Source organism: Stegostoma tigrinum, chromosome 16 (assembly GCF_030684315.1).
Source record: "Stegostoma tigrinum isolate sSteTig4 chromosome 16, sSteTig4.hap1, whole genome shotgun sequence".
In the NCBI taxonomy this organism is placed as follows: domain Eukaryota; kingdom Metazoa; phylum Chordata; class Chondrichthyes; order Orectolobiformes; family Stegostomatidae; genus Stegostoma; species Stegostoma tigrinum.
Genome location: NC_081369.1, coordinates 30,139,996 through 30,156,561, shown reverse-complemented (window position 1 = coordinate 30,156,561; position 16,566 = coordinate 30,139,996). Strand labels below are relative to the sequence as shown.

Genomic DNA, 16,566 nt, shown 5'->3' with positions numbered 1-16,566 from the left:
AGAGAGAGCGCGAGAGAGAGAGAGACAGAGAGAGAGAGACAGAGAGAGAGAGGGAGCAAGAGCGAAAAAAAATCTAACCTACGAATCTGATCAGGACTAGGCCATTTCGCCTCTCAAATATGCTCTAACATTCAATAAGATAACATGATAGAAGTAAATAAACACAAAGACATTTGATGGTTAACCAGTCTCTGCTTAAAAAGAACAGTATGTGGCTTGCATGATCAATGGTGAGATTTACAGGGTTAATGACTATTCTGCATTAATCAGTTGACAGCCATGGCTTGATGAGAACATGCTCATCTTTGACTTCGAAGTTTATAAATTCAAGTTGGATGCAAGAAATTTGAAGTTACATTCCAGTGCAACCTTGAGGAATACCATGACATTGGAGAACTTTTGGCCAAGACATTAAATGATGGATCATTCACCCATCCCTGTCAAAGGTGTTAAATCCCATGGTATTATTTTGAGAGTGGCAGGAGAATTTTCCTGTATCCTTAAACAATAATAGTAAAACAGATTATCTGATTGTTACTGTTTGAAAGACCTTGCTAAAAGCTATTTAGCTGCCATATTTTGAGGCAAAGAAAAACAGAAATCACTCAGCTGCTTGGAGTTATACCTCACACAAAAAGAGGATGACTGTGGTTGTTGAAGGTCAGTTGTCTTAGCTGAAAGACAAGAGCCAGAGCACTCCCTGTTGGTGCTGCTCAAGGTAGTTCACTTGACCAACCATTTCAGCCACTTCAATAATCTTCCCTTCAATATAGGGTCAGAAGTGGGGCTGTTCACGGATGACAGCACAATTGTTCAGTATCATTTGTGACTCCTTAGATACTGAAACAGTCCATGTCTGATTGCAGCAACACCTAGATGATATCCAGGTTTAAGCTGACAAATGCCAGACAATAACCTCCAACAGTAAAGAGAATCTAACCACTGCCCCTTGACATACAATGGCAATACCATCAATGACTTCCCCACTATCAACACACTAAGGTTATCACTGATCAGAAATGAGACTGGACCAGTTACGCAAGTACTGTGGCTGTACGAGCAGAAGCTATGAATACTGCAGCATGAAACTCATCTCCAGACTTCCCAAGCCTTGCCATCATCTACAAGGCACAAGTCAGAAGTGTAAAGGAATATTCCCGATTTGCCTGGATCAATACAGCTCCAAAAGCTCAACAGGTTAGATAACACCCAGTCCAAAGCAGGCCACTTGCTTGATACCTAAACAAATCTACAAAACATTCACACTTTCCACCACCAACTCACAAATAGCAGGTGTGTGTATCATCTACAAGATGTACTGCACAAATTCTCCAATGGTCTCATCCAGCATCTTCCAAGCCCATGACTGTTACCATCTAGAAGGATAAGGGCAACAGATACATGGGAACACCATCACATGCCAGTTTCCCTCCAAGATACTCACCATCCTGACTTCACAACATCACAGAATTCTGATAGTGCAAAAAGAGGCCATTTAGCCCAGTTGTGCCTGCACCAACACTTACCTAGTCGAGCTCCATCATCTAGTGCCGATCTCCTGTCTTTTGCCCATATTCCTGCACACCATTACAAATCAAAATATTATCGACGTCCTCTTAAATGCTTCAATTGAATCTGCCTCCACAATATTTCTAGGCATATTCTGAACACTAACAACTTGCTGTGTGAAGATGTTGGTTTTTTCCATATCACCCTTGCTTCATTTGCACATTAAAACATGGACATTTAAATTTATGGTGTCTCATTCTTGTTTCTTTTACAAACAAACAGCTTCTCCTTATTTATTCCGTCCAGCCTGCTCTCAATGTTGAAAATCTCAATCAGATCTCCTCTCAGTCCTCTTCTCTCCAGGAAGAACAGTCCCAATGTCTTTCATTGATTCTCATAACAATAGCTTCTCAAATCTGGAAAGATTCTAGTAAATTGCTTCTGCACTCTCTAATACGTTTATACATTTCCAAAAATATGACAGCCACAACTGTACGTGATACTCCAGCTTACTTCTAACAAACGTGTCGGATAAGTTCAATATTACCTTCTTGATCTTGTAGTCTATGCCCCTACTAATAAATCTAAGAACTGTATGTTTTAATTATGGTTGTTTTCATCTTTCCTGCCTTCTTCAATAATTTGTGCACATATACAACCACATCTACCTGGTCCTGCACCACCTATAGAACTGCATCTAATATTCTATACAGTCTTTCAGCGCTCTTCCAACCAAAGTGCATTGAACCTTGTTTGCCTGTTCCACCAACTTGTCAATGCTGCGTTTAAGTTCCACACTATTCTCCTCACAGCTTACAATTTTTCCAAGTTTAGTGATGTCTGCAAACTTGGGACATGTCCCCTGCACACCGAGATCCAGATGAATAACGTACATCATGACCCAGAAATACATCATTGCTCCTTCAGTGTCACTGGGTCAAAACCCTGGGACTCCATCCCCAACAGCATTGTGAGACTGTCTACAAGCACATGAACTATAAAATTTTAAAAAGGCAGTCTGCCACCATCTTCTCAAGGGCAACATGTGCTGGACCAACTAGCAACACCAAAATCCCATGAATGTTTTTTTAAAATCAGAACATTAAACACATTTATTAGGCAACTAATTGGGCATCTCAAATATCTTTGCAGCCAAAGACTGTCAAAGATGCTGGACTTCAGGTTTTCATTGTTTAAAATGTGAACTTAAAAAAAAAATCAATATTACAGCAGGTTTTCCTTTGAATCAATGTAAATGTTTTGACACAGTGGTGTTATATTCATACAGTGCATACTGAAACGCCATCGGATAAACATTCATTCAAAAACACAGCTTTTGGCTTTCAGTGTCAACAGTTAAATAACCTACACTTACTTAGCACCCTGAGATAGCTGGTGACAGAGACAAAATGTCAACTTTCCTGCTCCTCTGATGCTGCTTGGCCAGCTGTGTTCTTCCTGCTCCATACCATGTTGTTTCTTATTTAGCACTCTGTTGCTTTTTAGAAGAAGGCAGCTCTACATGAATGCAATATATGGCTTAAAAGAAGTACTCTTTAGTTTCCATTTTGTATTTTTGCATTCAAACTTAATGTTTTCTTTTGTACATATGCTTTCATGAAAGGATTTGATATACTTCTGTTAGAAGTGGTATATGAATGCAAGTTGTTTAACAGAAAACTGTCTAGAAGTTAGATTTAATATTTAAAACACTTTCATTCCATTTGTAACACAGGATCATTTTTTCCCATTATGTTGATTTTTTTTCCTCCAAAAATTGCCTAAAATCAATCAATCACCCCATCCATTAATACTAAAGTGCTCAGACAGATTTGATGCAACTCACCCGACTGAAGACAAGTGATTCAAATGTGCTGTTTCACGGTGAATGCTCACCAGATGAACTACCACATCGTAAATACATAGAACCCATTTGTGCTTTTCTGTTACTCAAGTATTCTCGAACGTCAGAATGGCTACTGCAGTTCATCAATTTTTAATCTTTTCCTGTCTCAGTTTCAGTTACAATTCTTCAATGTCAGCTACAAATATCACAACTCCACATATTTCTTTTAAAAATTCCCATAAAATGTAACTGGGAATTGTTGGGAAAATTTATCAATTTGCAATTTGCCTTCAAGGCTGCAAAGAAAGGAGACAAAATGACAAAAGAAAGTGTCTTCAGGTGGTTTAAAAAAATAGTATAGCTATGACTATACCTGGTCAGTAAGAACATGGTCCCAACATTGATAGGTGTGATTTTATTGATTACAGTTCATTTGCATTAGTTAAATGATGGAACCTTGATTTAATCAGATTAAGTTTATTTCACAAAAGAAAACTTGGATGGCTTGATCCAAGGATACAGACGATAGAAAGCAAATAATCATTCATCATTTCTTCAAGTAATTTAGAGATTCTGACTGCCTGCTGTGACAAAGATCAGTCAATCCTTTGGTAATTTTGATAAACAGCCTCAAGTAAACTTCAGGTCTCATGCATTCATTGAACTAATTGTAGCTTCCTTGCTTGGGAAAGGAAGAGCAATCCAAAAGTACAAATGTGCCTAAGGCAATATCCATCAGGACTCAGTATCTGGTAAAACCTAGATAACAAAGTGTGGAGCTGGATGAACACAGCAGTCCAAGCAGCATCAAGATACCGCTTGGCCTGCTGTATTCATCCAGCTCCACACTTTGTAATCTTGGATTCTCCAGCATCTGCAGTTCCCATTACATCTGATAAAACCTAATGGCTTGGTTGCAGGCAGAATGGCATAACATGGTACTTTGTTTTGCAGCCCAAAGAATAACTGGCAAGTTTCTCCTTAAATCATGTAGCCAACATAAATATCAATAATTATCAACATAACCAGGATAGAATTTAACTGAAACTTTTTTAAAAGGGGTCCAACTAAGGGAAACAACTAATACACATCCAGATTTTTTTCTCCACTCGATTAGCTGTTGATTCTGTTTCACAAACTAAATTCTTTAGAAGTGTAGGTGTTAATCTCTGCAATAAACTTGACTGACAAACTCAGAACAAAAAGAGGTCTAACCAGATTTTAGATCAAGTGAAATGTACATCAGTGAAAATCAATGGAAATAGGAAAAAGGTAACTAGTTTGCATATTAGTTTTGAACTAATAAAAAAAAGACAACAGTAAACTTAATTCTGCTACAATGTTAAGAGGTCAGCTGCTTTCCATTTATTTCGGCAAGAGTTACTTAAACTCTAATTCTGCATTCACCAATTTTCTTAAATAGTCACTTGGTTTTACAGAATTGTCAGTACAGCTGAGAAAAAGAGGGACATGAAGCATTTTATTTTACACACATCGAGACAAAGGAAAAAGCAATGAATGCAAGGCAAAAAGCTCTGACGCGTCTCCTTTGAGCATGACATTACCAAAGTATTTCTGAAATTTACTTATTAATTTGGCTTTTTCATATTTATTCAGTTGCATTTGATTTTCTTGAAACTCCAGTTTACAATCAATTTCAAAATGCACGAGAAACATCTCTCAAAGATGAAGTTAGATTTTTGAACAGCCAGCAATTTTCAAATCACTCAGCTTCAAACTTCCCTCATTCTCAGAATACACTAAGCTTAATATGGCCATCAGCATCTAAATTTTCAGTATGTTTATTTTCGAACTTAGCAATAAAACTGTTTACTACAAAAATACAAACAAACATACTTCTTCCTCATAACGTAGGGGAAATCAGAAAACCCAAGTGAAAGGAGGAGGTAAGGGTGCAGGCTAGCAATATGCTGGACGGTTATCAGGCAATAAAGAAAACAGAGAGAGCAGGTGAGTGTCTTTATGCACCATGGAATAATATTAAAAAAAAGTGTAGGGAAACTTACCAATAGAACGAATTTAAAAGCTTTGTATCGAAATGCATGAAGCATTTGAAACAAAATTAATGAGTTAAATGGTGCAAATAGAAGCAAAACAGTATGATTTAGTAGAGATTACTGAGACATGGTCACAAGACGACCAGGTTGGGGAATTGAATATCCAAGGGTAGTCAGCATTTCAGAAGGATGGTCAGAAAGGAAAAGGAGGTGGTGTAGCTTTGTTGGTGAAGGATGCGATCAGTGCTGCAATGAGAAATGACTTAAGCAAGGGAGATCAAGATGTGGAATGGTCTGGGTTGAAATAGAAATAGCAAAGGCAAGAAATACTTGGTAGGACTAATCTGTAGGTCTCCAAACAGTAGTTCTGCACTGGGGCACAGTATAAACCATGAAATACTACAGGCTTGTAAGAAAGGTATGGCAATAATTCTGGGTGATTTTAACATGCACATAGATTAGAAGAATCAAATTGTCAAGTGTGGACTGGAGGCAGAGTTCATTGAATGTATTAGAGATTGTTTCTTGGAGCAGCAAGCGTTTGATCCAGAGTTCTTCCAGGAACCGAGTAAATGATCTAGAATCTGAGCTTCAAACTCTGCAGCACATCCGGGTGGGAGAGTGTTACCTGGACACTTTCTTTCAGGAGGCAGTCACACCCGGTAGTTTAAATAACTCAAATTCAGAAAGTGTTCAGGGACAAGGTACGACTGTAAGTCAGGCAGGTAGGGGGATTCAGAGTTCAGGAGTGCAGGAGCCTCAGCCCTTGACCTTGACCAACAGGTATGAGATTCTTGCTCCCTGTACGGATGAGGAAAAGGGCTGTGACAGGATGAGCCAGCACCGCGGTGCAGAAGGCCATTCAAGAGGGGGGGAGCAAAAAGACAGTAAGTTGTTACAGGGGATTCTATTATTAGAGGGACAGATAGTATCCTATGCAAGCCGGATTGGGAGTCCCGTATGGTGTGTTGCCCGCCCGGTGCCAGGGTGCAGGACATCTCTGACCGAGTTGAAAGGATATTGGAGCAGGAGGGGGAGGATCCAGTTGTTGTGGTCCACGTTGGGGCTAACAACATAGGCAAAGCTAGGAAAGAAATTGAAGTACAGGTCCTCAAGGGTCATAATCTCCGGATTACTGCCTGAGCCACGTGCTAATGGGCACAGGGAAAAGAAAGTTAGGGAAGTAAACACGTGGCTAAAGGATTGGTGTGGGAATAGAGAGATTCCATTTCATGGGGCACTGGCATCAGTTTTGGAACCGGGGGGACCTGTACTGTTGGGACAGTCTCCACCTGAACCGATCTGGAACCAGTGTTCCAGCGAAAAGGATAAATAGGGTGGTTAGTAGGACTTTAAACTTCTGAGTCGGGGGGAAGGAAAGTGAAAGAGACAGGGAGTATGGAGTTAAATGGAAAGATAAGCAACAGGATAGCATGAGTACAGGTGGATTTAAGCTCGAGGCAGACTAGGAATACAGCAAAAAGGAAGGATAGTTTAAGACATCTTGGGATTTCCAACCTCTCTAATAATAAGAAAGTTAGCATCAAGGCACTTTATCTAAATGCTCGTAGTATCACAACAAAGTAGATGAATTAACAGCACAAATCCTCTTGAATGATTATGATGTGGTAGGCATCACAGAGACATCGTTGCAGGGAGTTCAGGACTGGCAGTTAAACATCCAAGGATTCACAACTTATCGAAAAGACAGGGAGGTGGGCAGAGGGGGTGGGGTCGCCTTGTCAGTTAAGAATGAAATTAAATCTACGGCACTGAATGACATAGGGTCAGAGGATGTGGAGTCTGTATGGGTGGAGTTGAGGAACCACAAAGGCAAAAAAACTATAATGGGAGTTATGTATAGACCTCCTAACAGTGATCAGGACCAGGGGCACGAGATGCGCCGAGAAACAGATAGGGCATGTCAGAAAGGCCCAGTCACGGTGATCATGGGGGACTTCAATATGCAGGTGGATTGGGTGAATAATGTTGCCGGTGGATCCAAAGAAAGGGAATTCATGGAATGTTTGCAGGATGGCATTTTGGAACAGCTTGTGATGGGGCCCACAAGGGAGCAGGCTGTTCTGGACTTAGTGCTATGTAATGAGCCAGACTTTATAAAAGACCTTAAAGTAAAGGAACACTTAGGAGGCAGCGATCATAATATGGTAGAGTTCAGTCTGCAGTTTGAAAGAGAGAAGGCAAAATCGGATGTAATGGTATTACAGTTAAATAAAGGTAATTACAGGGGCACGAGAGAGGAATTGACGAAAATCGACAGGAAGCAGAGCCTAGCGGGGAAAGACAGTACAGCAACAATGGCAGGAGTTTCTGGGTGTAATTGAGGACACAGTACAGAGGTTCATCCCAAAGAAAAGATAGATTATCCGGGGTGGGATTAGACAGCCATGGCTGACAAAGGAAGTCAGGAAATATATTAAAGAAAAAGAGATAGCCTAGAGCACTGGGAAATCAGAAGATTGGGAAGGCTACAGAAACAAACTGAGGGTAACAAAGAGAGCAATAAGGAAGGAGAGGATCAAATATGAAGGTAGGCTAGGTAGTAATATCAGAAATGACAGTAAAAGCTTCTTTCAATACATAAGAAACAAACGAGAGAGAAAAGTAAATATTGGGCCGCTCCAAATTGATGCTGGAAGGATAGTGGTGGGAGATAAGGAAATAGCTGAAGACCTTAATAAGTACTTTGCGTCAGTCTTCACAGTGGAAGACGTGAGTAGTAAGCCAACAATTAGGGAGAGCCAGTAGGCAGAATTGAGTATGGTAGGCATTACAAAAGAGAAAGTGCTAGAAAAGCTAAAAGGTCTAAAAATTGATAAATCTCCTGGCCTCGATGGGCTACATCCTAGAGTACTGAGGGAGGTGGCTGAGGAAATAGCAGAGGCTTTGGTCGTGATCTTTCAAAAGTCACTGGAGTCTGGGAAAGTCCCAGATGATTGGAAAATTGCTGTTGTAACCCCCATTTAAGAAAGGATCAAGGCAAAAGATGGAAAATTATATGCCGATTAGCCTAACCTCGGTAGTCAGTAAAATTCTAGAATCCATTGTCAAGGACGAGATTTCCAAATTCCTGGAGTGCAGGGTCAGATTAGAACAAGTCAGCATTGATTTACTCAGAGGAGGTCATGCCTGACAAACCTGTTAGAATTCTTTGAAGAGGTAACAAGTATGTTAGACCAGGGAAACCCAGTAGATGTTATCTATCTAGACTTCCAAAAGGCCTTTGGTACAGTGCCTCATGGGAGGCTGCTGAGCAAGGTGAGGGCCCATGGTGTTCGAGGTGAGCTACTGGCTTGGATTGAGGATTGGTTGTCTGACAGAAGGCAGAGAGTTGGGATAAAAGGTTCTTTTTCGGAATGGCAACTGGTGACGAGTGGTGTCCTGCAGGGTTCAGTGTTGGGCCCGCAGCTGTTCACCTTATACATTAATGACTTGGATGAAAGGACTGGGGGCATTCTGGCAAAGTTTGCCAATGACACAAAGGTAGGTGGGCAGGCAGGTAGTACTGAAGAGGTGGGGTAGCTGCAGAAAGATTTAGACAGTTTAGGAGAGCGGTCCAGGAAATGGCTGATGAAATTCAATGTGAGTAAATGTGAGGTTTTGCACTTTGGAAAAAAGAATATAGGCATGGACTATTTTCTAAATGGTGAGAAAATTCGCAAAGCAGAAGTACAAAGGGATCTGGGAGTGTTGGTCCAGGATTCTCTAAAGGTTAACTTGCAGGTAAGAGTCCTTAATTAAGAAAGCGAATGTAATGTTGTCGTTTATCTCAAGAGGGTTGGAATATAAAAGCAGCGATGTGCTTCTGAGGCTTTATAAAGCTCTAGTTAGGCCCCATTTAAAATACTGTGTCCAATTTTGGGCCGCACACCTCAGGAAGGACATACTAGCCCTGGAGCGTGTCCAGTGGAGATTCACACGGATGATCCCTGGAATGGTCGGTTTAATGTATGATGAGCGGCTAAGGATTCTGGGATCGTACTCATTAGAGTTTAGAAGGTTGAGGGGAGATCTAATAGAAACTAACAAGATAACGCATGGCTTAGAAGGGGTGGATTTAGAAAATAGTCCATGCCTATATTCTTTTTTCCAAAGTGCAAAACCTCACATTTACTCACATTGAATTTCATCAGCCATTTCCTGGACCGCTCTCCTAAACTGTCTAAATCTTTCTGCAGCTACCCCACCTCTTCAGTACTACCTGCCTGCCCATCTATCTTTGTGTCATCGGCAAACTTTGCCAGAATGCCCCCAATCCTTTCATCCAAGTCATTAATGTTGTTTCCATTAGGCGGGGAGACTAGGACCCGTGGGCACTGCCTTAAAATTAGAGGGGGTAATTTTAAAACTGAAATGAGACAACATTTCTTCAGCCAGAGAGTGGTGAGCCTGTGGAATTCATTGCCGCGGAGTGCAGTGGAAGCCGGGACGTTGGATGCCTTCAAGGCAGAGATCGACAAATTCTTGATCTCAGAAGGAATCAAGGGCTACGGGGAGAGTGCAGGGAAGTTGAAATGCCCATGAGCCATGATTTAAATGGCAGAGAGGACTCGATGGGCTTCCACTCCTGTGTCTTATGGTCTTATGGAAACCAACTAGGGAGCAGATTACTCTGGTTTTGATATTACGTAATGAAGAGAGATTAATTGATGACATCATAGTTAAGGATCCTTTTGGGAGTAGTGACCAGAGTATGATTGAATTTAGACTTAAGTTTGGTGGTGAGAAAGTGGAGTCCCACAGCCGTGGTCTGGAATTAAACAAAGGTAATTACACAGGCATGAGGTCAGATTTAGACCCAGGTAGATTGGGCAGGAGAGCTAAAAGGTAGATGAGCAGCGGCAGTTGTCTAAGGAGCTACTCAATTTCTTGCAACTAAAATGTATCACACAGTGAGGAAGAAAGATACTAAGGGGTTTGTAAAAAATATCCATGACAAAACAAGGTAGTCAAAGACAATATAAAATCAAAAAAAAAAACAGGCATAACATGTTGTAAAAGCCAGTGGCAGGCTGAAAGATTGGGAAACTTTCAAACAAAGGGATACTAAAACATTAACAAAAAGAGTGAAGACAAATTACGAAAGAAGACTAACAAACTATCAAAAAAAGATAACAAAAGCTTCCATAGGTACATAAAAGGGAGCAGAGTTGCTAAGGTGATTGTTGATCCTACAGAAGTTTGAAACCAGTGAGTTAATAGTGGAAAACACTGAAACGGCAGAGATGCTAAATCAATATTTTGCTTCCGTTTTCAGTGAAGGACAGTAGTTCCATTCCTATTGAATTGGCAAGTCAGAGGCAATAGAAAGGGTAGAACTTAGAACTATCAACAGTGATGGGGTAAAGACATTCAGCAAACTATTAGGTTTGAAGCAGACAAGTTCCCTGGGCCTGATGGCCCACATCCTTTAGTGTTAAAGGAAGTGGTGGGAGAGATAGTGGGCACTTTGGTTACAATATTATAAAATTCTCTGAACATAGGAAAGGTTCCAGCAGATTGGAAAAATGCTGATGTCGTGCCCCTATTCAAAAAGGGAGGCAATACGTAGGAAATTACAGACCAGTTATCTTAACATCTATTGTTGGGAAAGTGTTAGAATCAGTTACCAAGGAAGCAGTATGAGAACATTTGGAAAGTCAAAATGCTATCTGTCAGAGTTAGCATGGTTTTATGCAGGGCAAATCACAATTGACTAATTTGCTATAGTCCTTCGAAGATGTAACAAGCAAAGTGGATAATGGGGATTCAGTAGATGTAATATATCTGGACATCTGGAAGGCATTACACAAGGTGCCGCATAAAAGGTTAATTCACAAGGGTGGATCATAAGGATTGAAGGGTGATTTATTAGCTTGGATAGGTGACTGTCTGAAGGGCAGAAGACAGAGTTGGATTATATTGTTTTTTTTCCTGGATGCAAGTAATAATAAGTGGGATGCCACATGGTTTGGTTCTTGGATCCCAACTGTTTACAATCTATTTTAAAGACTTGGGCACAGGGATAGAGGTTCTGTAGCCATACTCGTGGATGACACAAAAACAGGCAGGACGATAAACAGTAATGAGGACATAAGAGCCTTACAAATGGATAGAGATAGGTTAAGAGAGTGCGGCAAAATATGGCAGATGTAGTTTAACATGGAAAAGTGTGAGGTGATGCATTTTGGTCAGAAAAATGGGAAGATGACCTACTATCTAAATGGGGAGAGACTTCAGAGTATTCCAGTGCAGATGGATCTGCGTGTCCTCGTTCATGAGTTACAGAAAACAAGCATTCAGGTACAGCAGATAAGGAAAGCGAATGGGATGTTATCTTTAAGGGCAAAGGCAGTAGAATATTAAAAAGGTATGGAAGTATTGTTGCAACAATACTGGGCATTGGTGAGAACGCACCTGGAGTATTGCTTAGAAATTTGGTCCCCTGATACAAGGAAAGATGTGGTGGCATTGGAGGCAATTCAGAGGAGGTTCAGGAGATTGATCCCAGAGATGAGGGGGTTTGTCACAAGAAGACAGATTGAACGGCTTAACCACACACTCTCTGGAATTTAGATAAAGATGGGAGATCAAATTGAGGTATTGAAGATGATAAAAATGGATAAAATAAACGTGGAGCGGATGCTCCCTCTTGTGGGGCAATCTAGGACGAGAGGTCATAGTCTTAGGATATGGGTAGCAAATCTAAAACAGAATAGAGTAGAAACTACTTCTCCCAAAGGCTGGTGAATCTGTGGAATTCACTGCCCCAAAGTGCGGTGGATGCTGGGACAGTGACTAAATTTAAGGGGCAGTTTGAAAGACTTTTAATTTGCAATGGGTTGAAGGGTTGTGGGAAGGTGGCAGAAAAATGGGGTTCAGGAGCACATCAGCCATAATCGTATGGTGGAACAGACTTGCTGGGCTGAATGGCCCAATTTTTGCCCTATTCCTTATGAACTTACGAGATCAGAATCTAAATTGCTGCTGAACCAACAGTTTGAGAATTCTGAAATGCTATTTTTTAGTAACTTTTGACTGGCAGTGCGATGTACAAGTGCGCAACCCCATAAGTACATAAAGAATAAGCAACATTTACTTTATGAACTTGCATTATGACATGCTTCGTTAGAAAATAAAGTTAAGTGAATTTTTTTCTGAGGAGAGGAAAGGGCAAAGTTTCACAAATGCAGTGCATTGTAGAAAGCAGAGCAACCTTTATGCAATGTCAATTGGATATGTAACAAGTTACATATAACCGATAACAAGTATAGGCAACATCAAACAAGCATTTTGCTCTTCACAAATTTGTTTGAAGATTCACAAAAATAATTTTACAACATTTGCAAAAAGTTAAAAGGTACATTCATTCCAAAATTGACTACTAGAAAGTACATTAACAAGATAAAAATGTAATTTATACTCCCTGTTTAGAATGAATTATGTTTCAACTAGTTACCATGTGCATGATTGCTAGCACTGTCAGGGCTGAATAGTTTTTCTTGACAGCATGGTCAGGCATGCTTCTTCATTATTTGATCCCATGTAATGAAATAAAATATTCAAAGGACATCAGCATGAAGGTCCCTCTGTAGTCGTTCCTTCACATTTTGAGCAATGCATTGTTTACACTATTTTCTGTTTTAGATCACAATTATACGATTTAAACTTCACAGAAAAATAATATACATATATAAAATTCAGGGTAGTTCACTTGGTTGCACTGAATACTCAGTTGGTGACTGTACCAACTTCTTGCACTTGGTCCTCCCAAAACCAAATGAATCAACATTAAGAGGTAACAAGGTGTAGAGTTGGACGAACACAGCAGGCCAAGCAGCATCATAGGAGCAGGACAGCTGACATTTTGGGCCGTCAGCTCTCCTGCTCCTGTGATGTTGCTTGGCCTGCTGTGTTCATCCAGCTCTACACCTTGTGATCTCAGATTCTCCAGCACCTGCAGTTCCTACGATCTCTGGGTCAACAATAATTGTACAAATAGAGTCAGAGATTCACAGCATGAAGAGAGATCCTCTGGCCCATAATGTCCATGTCAGTCGTGAAGCATCTATGTACTCTAACCTCATTTTCCAACATTTGGCCCAAGGCCTTGAATGCTGTGGTGTTTCACATGTTTATGTCTCAATACTTCTGAAGAATGTCTCAATTAATGAGGCAGGGAAATACATTCAGATAGTCCAAAGGGAAAAAGTACTAGCATGAATAGAAATCTAAGACATTGAATTAAAAACAGTGATCCAAAAATATTTTGGAAAAGGGACATATGGATAATTGCATCATCTTCCCAAGTTTTCATTTTTTATTTTACTTGCTGTTGCTACCCTTCTAATTACTGATTTTAAAAAATCCCAGTAGATAAATCCCCCTTTTTTCTCACACTCACTAAAGTATTACTCAGCATTATTTCTGATGTTTGGCAACAGGCAACGCAACAGTCATAGCAACCGAGATAAAAACAAATAACATCATTTAATTCAACATACCTGCATTCTTATTCAACAAGGTTTTTAAACATTCCAATATTTGACAGGAAAATTTCAGGAATTTTTTTCTTCTCCACAAGGGAATTTTAAAAGGGGTGGCATGAAGAAATCATTTTCGTACTTTTGGATTATTACAGGCTAACGGTAGCAACCAAATCACACTGTTTCACAGTCACATTCAAATACCAGTTGAGACAAAGAGAATACTTACTCGAGTACTAGTGGTTCATCCAAAAAGCTGTGCTGTAAACTGGTAAAAAGTTTTGAATCTAAAAAAAAAAGAAAAACAATGAACTTACATACAACCAGAAAACTCTTGTGTAGTATAAATGTTAAAATTTAATTGTTTTACAAGTTTTCAGTTGTATAAAATCAACAGGCAAAGCAAGAACTATGATGGTCCACTTTCAGGAAGCCAGTTACAATGAAATTCTGCTGCTTAATTAGTGACATTCTTGCCTGTAAATCAGAAGATTGAAGATGTAGGTTCCAATCTAGAATTTGAGCACAAAATTTAGCAGGACACTTCAGTGTGATACAGAAAGAGCATTCCACCATTACAACTGCTTTCTTTTAGATGGTACATTAAACAGAGGATCAATCTGTCCTCTCAGGTAAACAAAAACAAAAAAATTCCATGGACCAGCATTAGAAGAGGAGGAGGGAGTTCTCTGTTGTGTCCTTGCCAAAGTTTTCTCCAGCTAGCTTTTATAAAAACAATGATGTAGCTATCATAGAAACTAGTGTTGAGACATTGTTACATGGAGGCTGCTGTCCTGATTCCGAAATTAGAACAATAACATCACTTCAAAAGGTGACTTAATTGGCTGTAAAGCAATGAGGCATCCTGAGATCTTGACAGAATCTATTCAAAAGAAAATTTTATGAACTCTTAAAAGGTAATGACATTTATTCACTTGTTATCTCCCCATCCCACCATCTTCCAAATCATAGTGAAATATTCAATGGTAGCATGATTTGCGAAAATCCTACTGAGTTTGTATTTGCTCAATTATGTAGTTGTATCTTGATTGTAAACTGTGCAGACAAACAGTAACATTTTGTTTCAACAAAAAGTCTACTGCAAATTCAATGTTGCTTCACTTAGATTAACAAATAATCAAAATATTTGATTCTAAACTCTCAGTTTGGTGTGCTACTTTCCTTGTTCAATTTGACACATAAGAAAAGTGAAAGATTCATACAGAAATAATGATATAATTTGGGCAAAGAGTAAAGTTTATTCAGCAATAAGCACAAGCTTACCCAGTGTTTGATTATTTCCCCAGAAGATAACAATGCTGGTGTTGTCACTGCGATCCTTAGAACGAAGGGTAAGTAGGACATCCATTTGTGAGTCCCCATCATAGTCTCCTGGTACCACACTAGTAATCACCAGGTCACTGAAAGGAATAAAGGAAAAAGAAAATGATCAACCATTCTACTTTAAGAAAATATATTTAAAAAAGGTGATACAAAATAGGTACTCACCTTTGCTGCAGCACCACTTTGGGTTTTGGCTTATAATACGGTGCTTTTACATCAGCCAACAAGATTACCAATCGATTGTCTAAAAAAAGGAAAACATAACAAAATTAAATAAAATTACAATATCTGTTATTCATAATTTGCTGTATTATAACAGAAGAGGGCTTTTGTTTTAACTTGCTCAAATGACCCACAAGATTACCAAAAAGACAAATTATAATTTTTTTAACCCATCCTAAAGTCAAACTGTATCATACAGAATCTTGGCAGTGAATCCCTAGAGGAAGGCATATGCAAATTGAAACTTGTGAAGCTGACTGGTCCTGGAAAATCATCATTTCGAATGATTTCAAAATGCGTTGAATAGCAATTGGGGGAAAAATGCAATCTCCTAGGTAAATATTCGATATGTTTTGCAAATGTATACTTTTAACCATGCAAACATTTCAATTTCCACCATAGAATAGTTAGTGAGAGAACTGTCTGGTCTGGCTTTTAGTCAGACAATCCAAAACCACAGAGCCTGATATCACCCTTTGAATCAAATAATTATCTTATTTTCCCTTCAGGGTGCACAATGCTTCCTGCCAGAGTATTCCTTTGTTCAACAAACCTGGAACAGTAAATGAGCTGGATGTAGAAGAAAGCACAACTATTCATTCGCAATGCACTGATCAGAGTCAACGTTTAAAATTTGGCACTTAATAGGTGTACTCACCATGGAAATACCTCTACTAATCAGAGACCACCTGCCAAATAATCAACACTCTCCTCTCATGCAGTATAAATTTGTTGACTTCCCTTTGAAATTGCGTTCTTAAAAACATATCTTAATGAGCACAAAATGAAAAGCATTGACAAATTTCATTTTTTTTCAGTAATGTTCAATAGAAGAAACATAAACAAAAAGATAGGAAGAGATTCTACACGTTTACAAAAAGAAAGGCAAAAAAAAGGTCAAGTAAATATTGGATTCCCCCAAGAATGAGCCTAGAGTTGTACATAATAGAAACAGACCCTTAGGTCCAATTAGGCCTCACTGACTATGTTCTCAAACCAAAGGAATTCCATTTCCCTGTTTGTGGACCATATCCCTCGAAGCCTTTCCTATTCATGTATTTATCCAAGTGTCATTTAAACATTAAAACTGTACCTGCATCCACTACTTCTCTGACAGTTTGTTCCACTCACGAACTACTTT

General features: G+C 39.4%; 1 protein-coding gene across 2 annotated transcripts in view; it reads right to left on the bottom strand.

Moving 5' to 3' along the window:
• Positions 1–16,566, bottom strand: part of itfg1 (integrin alpha FG-GAP repeat containing 1) — a 257,780-nt gene that overhangs the window by 226,337 nt on the left and 14,877 nt on the right. For both annotated transcript variants that reach the window (XM_059651685.1, XM_059651684.1), the window contains exons 2-4: positions 15,369–15,447; positions 15,144–15,280; positions 14,089–14,146 (exon numbers count right to left, since the gene is read on the bottom strand). In XM_059651685.1, the coding sequence (XP_059507668.1) occupies positions 14,089–14,146; positions 15,144–15,280; positions 15,369–15,447 (274 nt within the window). The remainder of the gene's footprint in view (positions 1–14,088; positions 14,147–15,143; positions 15,281–15,368; positions 15,448–16,566) is intronic.